This window comes from Nematolebias whitei, chromosome 3 (genome assembly GCF_014905685.2).
Source record: "Nematolebias whitei isolate Nwh7 chromosome 3, NemWhi1, whole genome shotgun sequence".
NCBI classification, from domain to species: Eukaryota; Metazoa; Chordata; class Actinopteri; order Cyprinodontiformes; family Rivulidae; genus Nematolebias; species Nematolebias whitei.
In genome coordinates, this window is record NC_056500.1 from 4,146,661 (window position 1) to 4,161,040 (window position 14,380).

At 42.3% G+C, this 14,380-nt stretch overlaps 2 protein-coding genes across 2 annotated transcripts in view; one reads left to right on the top strand and one right to left on the bottom strand.

Annotated features, from left to right (window-relative positions):
* Positions 1–14,380, top strand: part of apc2 (APC regulator of WNT signaling pathway 2) — a 35,238-nt gene that overhangs the window by 9,132 nt on the left and 11,726 nt on the right. The window contains exons 2-7 of the mRNA XM_037697894.1: positions 1,164–1,329; positions 1,845–1,935; positions 2,795–3,164; positions 4,596–4,704; positions 4,865–4,978; positions 5,124–5,198. Of these exons, the coding sequence (XP_037553822.1) occupies positions 1,189–1,329; positions 1,845–1,935; positions 2,795–3,164; positions 4,596–4,704; positions 4,865–4,978; positions 5,124–5,198 (900 nt within the window). The 5' untranslated portion in view covers positions 1,164–1,188. The remainder of the gene's footprint in view (positions 1–1,163; positions 1,330–1,844; positions 1,936–2,794; positions 3,165–4,595; positions 4,705–4,864; positions 4,979–5,123; positions 5,199–14,380) is intronic.
* LOC119430480 (E3 ubiquitin-protein ligase TRIM39-like) lies at positions 6,160–9,383 on the bottom strand. The gene is made up of 4 exons (XM_037697893.1): positions 8,680–9,383; positions 8,449–8,584; positions 7,060–7,097; positions 6,160–6,769 (listed from the first exon to the last, which is right to left on the bottom strand). The coding sequence occupies exons 1-4, from the start codon at positions 9,353–9,355 to the stop codon at positions 6,210–6,212; spliced, it is 1,410 nt and encodes a 469-aa protein (XP_037553821.1). The 5' UTR covers positions 9,356–9,383; the 3' UTR covers positions 6,160–6,209.

Sequence of the window (14,380 nt, forward strand, 5' to 3'; positions counted from 1 at the left end):
GCAGCAGCAGCAGCAGCAGCAGCAGCAGCAGCAGCAGCAGCAGCAGCAGCAGCAGCAGCAGCAGCAGCAGCAGCAGCTGACGGGACCTCTTTGTGTTCGATGTCATGCATAGAAGCAATCACATCATCTTTCTGCAGAAACGTGCAGATTGGGTTTGATTTTAAAGGACCAGCAGACTCCAGTAATCTGGAGGCCGACGCTCAGATTATTAAACATGCTTATCTTTATCTGCCCTGAAAGGGTTGCATATCGCCCGCCACCTTTTATGGTTTTATCTACGTTGCAACAAATAAACTGAAGAAGCACAAACACTGAGACGTTTAGAAGTTAGCTTTAGCTTGGCAACAATTTTTTATGACGATCAGACTAATATTGATCCAGGTTTTACTAAGATCACCTGAGAAATGACTGTTCTGGTCAGATCCAATCACTCCTGATCACTTTGTGACAGTTTGCAGCTTCCACCTGGTGGTTTGTGAGATAATTCACTGACATGATGGACAAACGAACACGTGCACGAGACAAACAACACAAACCAGGGAAATGTCACTTCCTGTGCAAACGCAGCGTGAACGATTGTTGCTGAAAGATCTGAAAAGGTTTCATCTCTAAAGCGTTAATGAAAGTGAACAGCTTCCGTTTGATGAAAGCAGAAAAACAGCAGAAATGATCAGGATACGCTGAAATAGGCACGGAGAGGCTGAATATATTACAAAAATAATCTAAAGTTAGCAACAACAACAGAAACTGAAATGAGCAAAAAAATTAGTTGTTAGTTGGATCTCAATAATCTGAAAGATTTATAAACATTCACACAATCACAGGCCAACAACACAAAAACACAATGCAGTGATGATAACAAGTAAAGGCTCGAAAACAACTGCAAGGCAAGGGCGGCACCAAGGGGGGACTGGGGGGGCAGTGGCTGCTGATCAGAGCGTCCTGATTAGCTGGACGTGTCGGAGTCGATGTTTTGTTTTTATTTACAGAAACTGTAAATGACCCGAGAACACGTCCGGTCAGATCTGTTGCTGCTGACACACCTTATCGTTTATTTCCCACAATCCCCTGGGAGCAGGAAGTTATATTTTATTAAATTCTGTGTTCGTGGTGGCGTGGTTCCTTTTATTTTTTCAGCCTGCTTTATCTGTTGTCACGTGCAGGAGGCGCTGCTGAGAGCGGACAAAGATGGCCAACGCCGTGGCTTCCTACGACCAGCTGGCCCACCAGGTGGAGGTGCTCCGGAAGGAGAACTCCCACCTGAGGAGGGAGCTGGAGGACAACTCCAACCACCTGTCCAAACTGGAGACAGAGACGTTCGGCATGAAGGTCAGTGTGGACCCAGACCTCAGGATTATTCAGGCTTCTCCTCATTTAGGAGGATTTTGGGCTCCTTCCCACAGAAAAGAGGAAAATAAACATTCCAGCTCATATTTAAATAAAGGTTAAATAAAGGTTAATAAAAATTATATTTAAATACTTTCTCTTCAGAATTTAGTCGTAAAAGTCAGATTTTCATCTTTCCACGTCCAAATGAACGACAATCAATCACGCCAAGACCTAAATCCAAATCCTTTCAGCTGCCGACACACAAACACCACACGCACGTGCACACCCACACACTAAGTCACGTGTCCAGATGTTGAGCAGCTGGATTATCTGCCCGAGCTCGGCTGGGTTTAGGGTCAGAACCAGGCGGCGTTGAAGCTGCAGCAGCAGGTGAGTCTGCAGGAGGAACGAGAGACGACGTTTTGACGCAACGACGAGATTTTCAAGAACCAAGTTTTAGTTTTTGTGGCCAAAGCTGCAGGACTGAACTCTGTGGTTCCTCCTCTTGGATGCAGGAGGTGCTGAAGCAGCTCCAGAGCAAACTGGAGCAGGAAGCCGTCACGCTGGCCTCATCAGGGAGGAGCGACGTCCTGCACCAACTCAAAGGTCTGACATCTTTATTTGTTCTGCTCTTTCATTAGAATAATTAAGTTCCTCCTGGAGATGTGTTTCCGTCTGACTCGTGTTTCAACGAGTGTCTTTGTGATCTCTGTTAGCGTAGCGCTGGTTAAAACTGACCGACACAAGCTCAACACGTTCTTTACACACAGTCATCTTAGAAATAAACCCATCTGAAGAAGTAACGTGGTTGATAAGGTGAAGCTATCATCAGGTAAATCCACGTGAAGGCATGTAAACACGAGGAAACTTTTAGCACATTAAAGGTTGATAACATGTGACCGTCAGGCAGGCAGATGGTCAAGATGGTCCCGTTGTTCACTTTGAGAAGCAAATGTGACCCCAGACATGAACGTTGTGTTCTCCTACACATCCAGGCCTTTGGACCCTCGAAACCTTCTGCCTGACGAACATTACACCACGACGTCATCGTTTTACACCCCCCGTCATTGAAGTCTCTCTGAGCTGGAGCCGTCTGCTCTCAGGCGTAACGACTCTGCCGGGACCACTTTTCATTCACACAAAAAGGAACAAACTCAACCGACTAATCTGATTGGCTGCAGCTGGCTGGGCCTCGTTATGACTCAGTCCAATTAAGCAGCCGGGCCATTTCAATTAAACCAATTAGCCACAGCAGAGATTAAAAGCCGAGGGCTGTTTACTGAATGATGCACGACAGAGAAAAGCAGAAATTCAGTGAAGTCGATGTGTTTCTGGTATTTACCTTCCTGCTGCCCTTGGGTGAAAATGACTCACAGACTTCAGTCTTGACCCAAGGGCAGCAGGAGGGTTACATAAAGATGATGATGTACAAATAAAAAATAAAACTGTTGCTCCCCCTACTCAGAGCTCCACATGGACCTCACCAACTACTACGAGCTCAAACACCAGCCTCACAACCTGAGGCTTCTGACAGCTGGCCCTGGAGGGGCGGGGCTAACAGGTATCCCAGGGGCGGGGCCAGCCATGGGTGGAAGTTTGGAGCACTTGGCTCTGCCTCCATCCACCTGCTGCTCTGCCTCCTCCTCTGTGGCGGCGATGAACAGAGCCAGGAGCCCGCTCCGAGCTGCGTCACGTCAGAGCGTAGCGTCCAGCAGAGAGGCCGCCATCATGCTGCCGCATCACTTCCTGGATGGAGCTCCGCCCAAAACAGCTGTGATTAGTGGAGCGGATGGACGACTGAGTGACCATCACCTGGAGGAGCTGTACAAAGAGAGGTGAGCGTCGGGAGGGTACAATTTTGATTGTTCCTTTAATTCAGTCCAACAAACAAAATTATTCAAGATCAGAAACATCACATTTTCTGCAGCGAGAACACTGAGAGCCGAACGAATGAAGAAGCTAAAGCTTAGCTGTTAAAGTAAAAAAAAAAAAGCAATACCAGTTAAATGCTAAAAAAAAAGCTAAATTCTAGTTTAAGGACAGAAGCCGCAACACACCAGCTATAAGCTATGAGTAGCAACTTGGATCCAAAAAGTAGCAAAATGCTAACTGCAAGCTAAAAGTACCAGAATGTTAACAAGAGCTGAGAAGAAGCAAAATACCAACTGAATACTGAAAGTATCAAAATGCTAGGTATAAGCTAAAAGTAGCAAAATGCTAAATTGATCTTAAAAATAACTAAATATAGCTCAAAAAGAAAAGTAGCAAAAGGCTATCTACAAGCTAAATCTAGCAAAGTCTAGCTATAAGCAATAGGTAACAAAATGCTAACTAAATATTGAGAGTAGCTAAATGGTAGCTATAAGCTAAAAGTATCAGAATGCTAACTAGCTCCTAAAAGTTATTAACAGTAGCAGAATGCTACCTATAAACTAAAAGTATCAGAATGCTATCTAGCTCCTTAATGTAACTAACACTAGCAGAATGCTAACAAGAGCTGAGAAGTAGCAAAACGCTAACTTCATACAAAAAGTATCAAAATGCTACTTATAAGCTAAAAGTAGCAAAACGCTAACTAAATCCTAAAAATAGCTAAATGTAGCTCAAACCTAAAAATGGCAATAGGCAATGTAGCAAAATATAACCTATATGCTCAAGTAGCAAAATTATAACAAAACAAACAGTAGCTACAACATAAAATTAACAAAATGCTAACTAAAAGCAGAAAATCATTAATTAAACGTATCAAATGTTAGCCAAAACTAAAAAGTATGAAAACACTTGCTAAAACCTAAAAGTATCATAAGGCTAGCTATTAGCTATAGTAGCAGAATCTAACTAGATCCTAAAATTTGCTAAATGCTAACAAGATCCAAAAAGTAGCAAAATTCTATCTCATAATAGCAAAATGCTAACTAGATCCTAAAAGTGGCTAAATAGGAGCTAAAACCTAAAGGTATCAAAAGGCTAGCTACAAGCTAAATGTTGCATAAGAAGACTTCAACAGAAGCAGCGTATTGAAGTGGATTTCAAAAAGAACAAAGTTTTTCGTGGAGCTGGAGAGATCTCAGTGTGTTTCTATGAGGCAAATATTTGTACATAAAGTAAAATATTTTGAAAAGTATAAAAGTTACAGAAACCAAAGTCACCAGGCTCATCTTTTAAACTCAGCGTTGTGATATATAAACAGTTGAAACGGCACCAAGTATGCAGAAGTAGCAGGAAACAACTTGAACAAACCTTCCATTAAGCGTGATCTTCTGCAGGAACCTCCTGCTGGGAGAGATCGACCGCGAGGAGCGGGAACGCTGCTGGTACTTCAGTCAGCTGGAGGCGCTGTCGCAGAAACTGGCCCAGCTGCCGCGCATCGACATGGTGAGACACAAGAAAACACTCAGACGCACTAAAAGACGATTTCACTTAGAGCTGTTTTAGGGCAGCCGGTGAGAAGGGGCGGGGCCTCATGGTAATGGTTTGAACCCAGATCCGTAGAGGTGTTCTCCTGCTGACCTCTGACCTCTGTGCATGGCTGCAGTTTTCCCTACAGATGGATCTGATCCGGCAGCAGCTGGAGTTCGAGGTTCAGCAGGTCCGGTCGGTGATGGAGGAACGCTTCGGCACCAACGATGAGATGGTTCACAGGACGCAGGTGAGACCTCCGGCTGCGGCACCGTCTACCACCCAGTGATACTTAATATTCCTTGTGAAGGTGTTTAAAGCAAATGCAGAATAAAACATGCAGTGTAGCTGCTGGAGGAAGCATCTTGAGCGTGTCTGAACCGTCTGTGTTGCAGATGCGTGTGGCTCGTCTGGAGCAGCTGGAGAAGGAGCTGCAGGAGGTCCGAGGGAGTCAGGAGAGCCAGCTACAGGTCAGCTCCACGAGACACGACACCTCCCTCATAAAGAACACAAGCAGAGCCGCAGAACCGCTTTACAGATGACCCCTGCATCAGTCCCACAGCAGCACGTGACCGTACGAAACATCAGCTTGTTTCGGCTGCGACACAGTCGCAAAACGAGAACTAAATTAAATGAGAGGAATCGTTTTCTGCTAAAATACTGTGTGAACGCCAAATGACCCAGCTGAAATTAGCTGAAAAAGCTGAAACTGAATCGTTAAAGCTAAAAGAAACAGAACAAGATTCTTGTTTTGCTTTCGGCAGTTCCCTTTCCAGGGGTCACCTCAGCAAGTCATCATCCTAGCTAAAAGTTAAAGAAAAAAACAAAACAGGGTTTAAAAAGTAAAAAAAGTCTAGCTAAATGTAGCAGGAGTGGCTAAAAGCTGGAAGTAGTGCAAGGTTAGCAAAAGGCTGAATAACTGCAAGCTAAAAGCTACAAATGAAAATTGGTAGCTAGAGGCTAAAAGTAGGTAAAAGCTAATTTAAAGCAGCCAAGCACAAGTTAAAAGGTAAAAGTAGTTCAAGCATAGAAAAATTTACAATTAGCCAAAGCTCGAAATGTAGAAAAAAAGCTAGCGCAAATACAAAACATGTTAGAATCAAAATGTTGGAAAAAGCTAATTAACAGCTAAAAGTAACAAGACGTTAGCTAGAAGCAGCAAAAAATAGGTAAATGTAGCAAATGCCTAGTACCAATTAGCAAAAGCTTGGTAAAAAGTACTGCATGTAGCAAAAGCAGAGAAAAAAGCTAAAAGTGGCAGAATGGACAAAAATAGAGCAACTAAAGCACATTTCAAGGACAACAATGTTTTTATGGTATTGAAGAGGTTTTGGTGCATTTCTATGAGAATACAAGTGATTTTAAAAATTATAAAAGTCATGGAACTCATTTCCTGAATGAGTGTAACTCGTGTTATTGACGTCTCAGCAGTTACATGAATAAATTACAAATTAAAAGCCTCCCTCCGTGCTTTGAGTGCTTCACTGCAGCAGTCGCTCCCAGTCCAACTCCACCTGACACAGCGACACCGAGCCGTCACTGGACCACACCCAGAACCCCGGGTACAGAGGCTCCGTGAAGCTGGAGCTGAAGGTGTGCAGGTGAACCATGGCCTCCTTTGAAATGCAGTAGAAGGACAACGATTCTTCAGGCCAGTTAATGAAAACCCCGATCCTGTGGGTGAAGGGCTCAGGTGAGGAGGACCTGAACCTCTTGTTGTTGTGGCACGGCGTGTACCTTCCCTCAGAGCACTCCAGACTCCAGGACCACCTGTTGTGTCCCAGCAGGCAGCTCGTTGGGTCTCTGTCTCTGGAGATGCTGTTGTAGGTGACGCCAATGTCTGCACCACCGCTCCACTCCACCTCCCAGTAAACTGAATCCAGAAGCCCCTCCCTGCAGAGGACTTGAGGGCATCCCTCAAACCGGTCCGGGTGTTCCGAAGGCCAAGGGTTCAACCAGTCACGAATCGCTTTTCTGTTGCCATCACTTAAACGAAGCTCCGGGCTAGCAGTGTTGGGGTCAAGGGTCAGATAGGTGGCAACTGTTGGTAAAACCAGAACCAAGAGTATTTGATCAGCTAATATTCTTACAAAATGACGGCAGAAATGTGAGTTTAGATGTGGCAAAAACAACAAAATTCCCAATGTGGAATTATATTAAAATAAAAGTGATGGTTTATTAAACTCTAAAGTGGTAAACCTTCTGGATAAAACATTAAACGTTTCACTCTTTGCAGATGACATTGTAAACTTGATCAAAGTCTCCAAGGAAACACAAAGAGAGAAAAGTTTCACTTTTAAGCAGAAATAAACCAAATGAACGTGAACTTACAGTTCCTTGGTGACCACAGATCTTCCGTTGGCTGATTACTGCAGGAACACAAACATTGAAAAGTCAAAGAAAGATCGTTAAACATTGTTTAAACAATTTTAGTTTTAATTCAAGTCTGGCTGCACAATAAAGGGTTAATTCATTCATTCAACCTTTATTTATATACGTTAGTTCCATTGAGCCTCAGGGACTCATTTACAAGAGAGACTGATGACAACAGTGGACAACAAAGACAACAACAGACAATCATAAAAGAAAGCATACAAATTGAGAAGAACAAGTGAAAGAAAATGGTATAAAAAAATTAAATAAAAACACCTTAATTATAAAGTGATGTAAAATAATAAAAACAGGAACATGTCTGTGTTGGTCCAGGAACTTAGCAGATGTTTGAAGCCACTTGGAGAGGTCAAGGTCAAGAGCTTCAAATCTTTTTACAAGATATTCCAGGAAACAGGAGCGGAGTAGGAGAAGGTCCTTTTGTCTAGTTCAGTCCTCACTGAGGGAACACTGCAGGTAATGATGTCCTGAGAGCGCACGCTGTAGCTGCACTCACGCAGAGACATGTAGGAGGAGATGTATGAAGGCAGCAGACCAAGAAGTGATTTAAAGATGAAAATATACCAGTGGGAGAGTCTGTGTGAAGTTAATGATGTCCAGTTAACCAGTGAATACTGGGTGCAGTGGTGGGTACGATAATCACAGCCAGTTATGAATCTTAGTGCACCATGATAGACAGCATCCAACATCTGCAGCATCCAACATCTGCAGGGTTCTTGTAGGAGCGTTCATGTAAATAATGTCACCGTAATCAATGGAGGGAAGGAAAGTCACAGATACAAGGTGTTTCCTAACATTCAGGGTTAGACAGGATCTGTTCCTGAAAAATAAACCCAGTTTAAGTTTCAGTTTCTTTACCAAGTTTTCCACACGGAGCTTAAAAGAAAGATGTGAGTCGACCAAGATACCCAAATATTTGTAGGATTCAACAAACTCAATAGGGACACCATTTGAGGATAAAATCAGAGGAAGAACAGCTGGGATCGACTTCCTGTTTGAAAACAACATCCATTTGGTTTTATCGGCATTTAGGACAAGTTTGAGATGGAGAAAATCCGACTGGATGATGTCAAAGGCGGATTGCAAAAGCTGGAAAGCCTTAGCAACAGTTTTAGCTCGACAATAAACAACTGTGTCATCAGCATAGAAATGTAAGGATGCATCAGGAATGCTCTGACCTATGTAGATTGTAAAGAGGGTGAGTCCTAAGACTGAGCCTTGTGGTACTCCATTGTTGACCATTAAATAACTGGAGGAAGTACCATTATGTTGAACACATTGCTTCGATCTGAAAGATAGTTCGAGAACCAACCAATGGTGTAAACTTACCTCAGATGTTTTCCCAGAGTGAATAAATTGATTCCAGAGTTTAAAGTCTCTGAGGAAAGACTCGCTAAAGGTCCATCATCTACTAACACAACGGAAGTGTCCTCACTCCAGTCGTCAGTTTCACACATCTGAGCAGCTGCAGGAAAATGGCATTGAATGCATCACACTTAACTTCACATTAGACAAAAATGCAACATTAAAGCGATCCATCAGCTAGCTTCGTAGTCTGACCTGTTTTTGATCTGAACATCTCACCGTGTTGTGTTTGAGTGATCACGGTTATCTCAGAGTCGATAACATTCATCTCGATGTTTTTAGATTTATTCTCGTGGTTCTTTGTGGCGTTGCCCTTCTCTGTGCTCTGTCTTGTTAAAATACCTCTGAAACTTCTGCCTTTGTTGCTCTTTTTAACTTCCTTAACATCCTCTGCTCTTTGCTGGCTCTTTGGGTGAGCTCGTTCCCGTCTGAACAGACTCCTGAAGGGCTCGTCGGCTCTCTCAGCTTTGGACGGTTGGACCCTGGAGTTGTTGTCCTCCTTCACAGCTTCGTCCGTATTCTCTTGTTTTTTTGGAACGCCAATTCTGAAAACGCTGGCGAGGTTCTCTTTGAGATGATTCAGGTCCTCTCTGAGCAGAGTTTGAGGTCTAACTTGCTTCTCCTGAAACTCGTTCGTTTTTGTGTTCGTCTCTATTTCTTTGAACTTTCTCCTTATTTCTTCTTTCAACTGGTTGAAGTCGTCTTTGAGCAGAGTCAGAGGGCTGATCGCTCTTTTTTCTGTCTGACTCGGCGTAAACTCTTTCGTTCGAACGTCGTCGTCGCTCTTCCCCTCTGAGACGGGTTCTTCGTCCTCCTGGATCTCCACCTCCTTCTGATGGATTTCATGTGGCGGTTCTCCAACGAGGCTCATTTTGAGCCTTTTTAGTTTTACAGCTTTTTATCGCTGTTTCTTCTTAGTCCTTTTTATTTTGAAAGGCATGAACTTCCTGTAGAACCAGAGATAATTAGCAACATGTACTCACTGTACACTCAAAAGTACTTTCAAAGAGCAGAGACTTTGTCTTATTCCAATAAAAGCTGCTTTGACTTCGATTTAACACATTCTGACTTAGTGAAATAAACAGTTTTGATTGAAACGTTGAGTGAAAACTGCCTCAGTCGATATTCTAAAATTCTCAAGAAGACTTTTTGATTTTTATTATATTACCTTTTTAATTATTTTACAGTCATGTAACAGTCGTTGGTGTCATGTCTAGTTAAATTTTATTGGGTTTTTCTTTGCCAAATTAATATGATGCTAAAATTCAGGATTTGTTTGTAGCTTAACTGTCCAGACCAAGTTCAAAAACACTTTCTAAGATCAAAACAAATTTTATCGATAATATAAAGATTAATTACATCAACCAAGTGAACGAACTGCTGCATGTGGATTCACTTTGTTAAACGAGACACAAATGGGTCAGAAATGGCAGAAGATTTGTTTATTTCCACAACGCTGGTTTGATGATTAGTACTTTGGACACATCTTTGCATTTATACTTTTAAACTTGTGAAGAATGAATCCACTCAATCCAGAATTGTAGTAATAAAGTTGAATGAATCCAGGATTTTTTTTTTGCATCTTCTATGGCAAAATGATTTGGTTTCTTTTTGTAAGGTTTGTTTTCTCTTCTGTATCGTTCCCATTCTTTAATGTTTGTATTTACTTTTTAGCTGAACCCAACAAAGTGTCCAAAATAAATCAATGTCCCTGTTAATAATCTTTTTGCCTTGACAATAACCAAACTACGACTACTCGGACCCACTCTTTGGTGGTTGATTTCAGAGCGAAACTGCAGCGTAGACCTTTCAAAGCCTCGTCACACCAAAGGTCTTTTGATTTGAAAAAGGTGCATATGAAAATTAAACCAACTATAGAGTCTTTGCCAGAATGCAAGAAAAGGAACAGGAGTTTGAATCTTTGTAAAACTTCTTGATAATAAGCTGGAAACATTCGTTTCTATGATGAATTACTTGTCAATTCAGTTCAGTTTATTTATAAAGCTCCAAGTCACAACAGAAGTCGTCTCAGGCGCTGAACAGAAACATTAATGTATAAAAATAATAATTTAACTTTATTTATCTGAGGAGCAGCTTTGAGTTTAACTCCATCACAGAACTCTCATCTTGAACAAGCATGAAGGCGACAGTGGAACGGAAAAACTCCCTCATGAGGAAGAAACCTTTAACAGAACCAGCTCAGGACAAGAGGACCATCTGCTTCGACCGGCTGGGTTTGGTAGGAATAGATACACAATGGCAGGTCAAGAATCACATGTTAAGATAGAAATAGTATCAAATGAAAACTATTCAATTTCAACAATTCATTTAAGGAAATGAGGTCAATTTGTCCTCTAGTAGTCTAAGTCTATAGCAGCATAACAACCCTAACTATAGGATTTATCAACAAGGGAAGTCTTAATCTCCGTCTTCAAACTGGACAATGTGTCAGCCTCATGGACAGAAACTGGAAGTTGGTTCCACAAGAGAGGAGCCTGAGAACTGAAAGATCTTCCTCCCATTCTGCTTTTGGAAACTCTAGGAACCATGAGTAAACCTGCACTCTGAGAGCGAAGTGCTCTGTTAGGAAAATATGGAACAATAAGATTTTGAATATAAGATGGAGCTAGGTTGTTGAGAGCTTTGTAGGTTAGAAGTAAGATGTTGAATTCAGTTCTGGATTTGACAGGGAGCCAATGGAGAGAAGCTAAAACTGGAGAGATATGATCTCTCCCAGTAACTCCAGTTAAGACTCTGGCAGCAGCATTTTGGATCAACTGAAGACGTTTTAAAGAATTATTTGGACACCCAGATAATAAACCATTGCAATAGTCCAGTGTAGACGTGACAAATGCATGGACCAGTTTTTCTGCATCATCTTTAGATCAGATGTTTCTAATGTTAGTGATATTACGCAGGTGGAAGAAGGAGGTTCTAGTAACGTTTTTAATGTGGGGGATAAAAGACATGTCCTGATCAAAAATAACACCAAGATTTTTAACATTAGAGCTGGAGGACACATTAATGCATCTAAGGAGGGAGAAAGACTGAAACATTGATTCCTAAGGTGCTCAGGTCCAAAAACTAAAACCTCCCTCTTGTCTGTTCAACATCAGTCCATTAAACTAAAATCTGTCTCCTCCTAAAATGCAACACTGACACGGATCAACCGACCAGCGTCTGACAGGAACCAGGAAAGAGCCTGATGTCTTTAAATTAGGGAAGCAGAAACATGTTGTGGTGTTTCAGTAAAGGCAGCATTACTCTGATGTCAGGAAGAGTCAGATACTCACAGCTGTTTCACTTTCGGCTTTTCTTCATCTTCATTTACAAACCAAACGAACTCCTGAAAGTCAGCGGATCAGGTGTCCATCGGACGGACCTCAGAGCAGAAACAGGCGTCTGTGAGACTCACCGTCTGTCAGCTGAGCTGCATTCCTGCTCGACCAGTTTGGCTTCATGCCTCTGTCTGACAGCAGAGGACGTGATTGGTTCAAAGAAGCAGAAATTCTGGTTTCTGCTGCGAAATGAAGAAAAATCCTTCGTGTTATTTTTAGTACAGGGCCGGTGGTAACTCCAATAGGGCCTCGGGCAAATTTAATTGCTTGGCCCCCACACTGTAACACCCTTTAAAAAAAAAAAAAAAACATATAAGATATGAGTCAGATCTAAAGTGAAACCAAGCTTGTGAAAATAATTTTAAATCATTTGGATTTTGGAGCCTCTTTCACAAAACGGTTCTGTTATATGACAAGTTCCTCTGTGAGCAATTTGTAGACATGGATAAGTCCTCAGGGCTCAATTCTTGGACCTGTTCTGTTTTCACTGTACCTGCTCCCTTTGGGGTTTATCCTGAGAAACAGGGTCTTTCTTTTCACTGCTATGCTGATGATGGTCAGATTTAGTTCTTGCTCCATTCACACTCTGTTAAATGTCTTGATGACATTAAAGCATGGATGGATTCAATTTTTTCAACTTTCAACGATCAGAAAACTGAAGTCGTGTTTAGCCCTAGCTGCTGTCTCTCTTCCTGCAAACCTTGACTCTCTTCAGCCATATCTTAATCAGTCTATTCCGAATCTCAGGATGGTTTTAGACTCTGACTTTAAGTTTAATAAATAGATAAACTCTGTTCTGCAGAAAAGCTTCTTCCATTTAAGGCAGACAGCTAAGCTCAAGTCTGTGTTGACCAGATCTGACCTTGAAAAAATAGTCCATGCCTTTATTACAACCTGACAAGACTACTGTAACACACTTGATGTTGAGGTCAGTCAGGTCTCCATTTCACGTCTCCAGCTCGTCCAAAATGCTTCAGCTCAGCTCTTAACAGGAACTCGTAGGTTTGATCATATGTCACCAGTTTTGTCCTCCCTTCACTGGCTCCCTGTACGTATCAGAATAGATTTTAATATTCTCCTGTTGACCTTTAAGTGCATAAATGGCCTCGCACCTTCTTATCTCCCTGAGCTACTTCAACCTTATGTTCCTTCTCGGGCTCTGAGCTCATCTGACCAGTTGCTTTTTGTTGAAGCTCAGAGGAGTTCGGGTTTTTCCGTCGTGGCCCTAAACTCTGGAACAATCTGCCCCCCAACATTAGACAGGACACTTCACTTCCTGTTTTTAAATCTCTGTTTAAAACGCCTGTTTTCACTGACATGTAACAAACACTGTGATATGAGTTAGTATTGCATTGTTTTTGTGTTTTTGTGTTTTTCTTTTGACGCTTTTAATTAATTTGAGATTTTGTTTTTTCTTTAAATTACTGCCATTGATTTTTATTGTGAAGCACTTTGGTAACTGTTTTTAAATGTGCTTTATGAATGAATTTGACTTGACTCAAACACGTGGAACCATGGGCGGCGGGAGGCGTCATGTGGAACATGGATAAAATCACCACGGTTTCCAAACTTCTCATTTTAAACAACTTTGGGCTCGTTTCGCTGGTTGCACGTGTGTGATGTCATCGCACCATGGAGTCACGTTGCTGGCTTATATATCATATATTATGTAGACTGCTCAGAAGCATAACAACAGCAGGTTGACTTCAATGACTTATGAAAATTATTTCATAATTCATAAAAGAAGAGGCCGTCTCAGGCTCAGCGTGCAAGTTTTATTTTGAAAGAGGCTCGTAGATTAGTTTAGTCTTTTCTGTTTGAAACCTAAAGGGTGAATGTTTTGGCTCTCCAGATTCTGAGACGTATCGTCCTTGAAAAGCGACAGTAAAACTTCTGGGGTTTTGCTGCCTGCCTGGCGGCGTCAGGCCTCATTTCAGCTGAAAACGTGTCCATGTCTGCTCTGAACATCGTCCAGTGCAAACGTGTAAAAAAGCCCGTCTCTGGGACCTGCAGTTCTGACTCATCTGGGTTGATCTCCCTCTGTCAGAAAGAGCACAGCTCTTAAAGCTGTGGATTCACAGATTTGTCTCTGCAGAGGTGGTCGTCCTCCGTCGCAGCGCACAAACGGCTCTGATTGAGGTTTTATCTCGGCTCGCTGGCGTCCATTTTGTGGGCTCGCTGTTGCTGCTGTTTTAATGGAGGAGGTTTTGGATCGGCGCCACAGATTCAGTGGGTCCAACGACGGCACACAAAAAAATAAAGAAACATTCAGCTTTCCTTTGTTAAACAGGAGCCAGATGCAGAAACAGCTCAGCTCTTTGTTTGCACTGTTTCCATCTCTGCAGCTCTCACACGTTCATCACACCCTGAGGCGTTGCCATGGTGACGGGACGGAGGAGACGGGGGTGAAAGCTTTGATTCGAGCCTTTGAGGATTCCAGCCTGTGAATCTAAATGAAGCTGTTTGTGTTCCTGTCTGTCTGAGCCAAGAGCGAGACGGGTCGTAGAAGGAATTTATGAACGTTTGGGCCCGTTTTTTTTAAACGTTCGTGTTTAGAG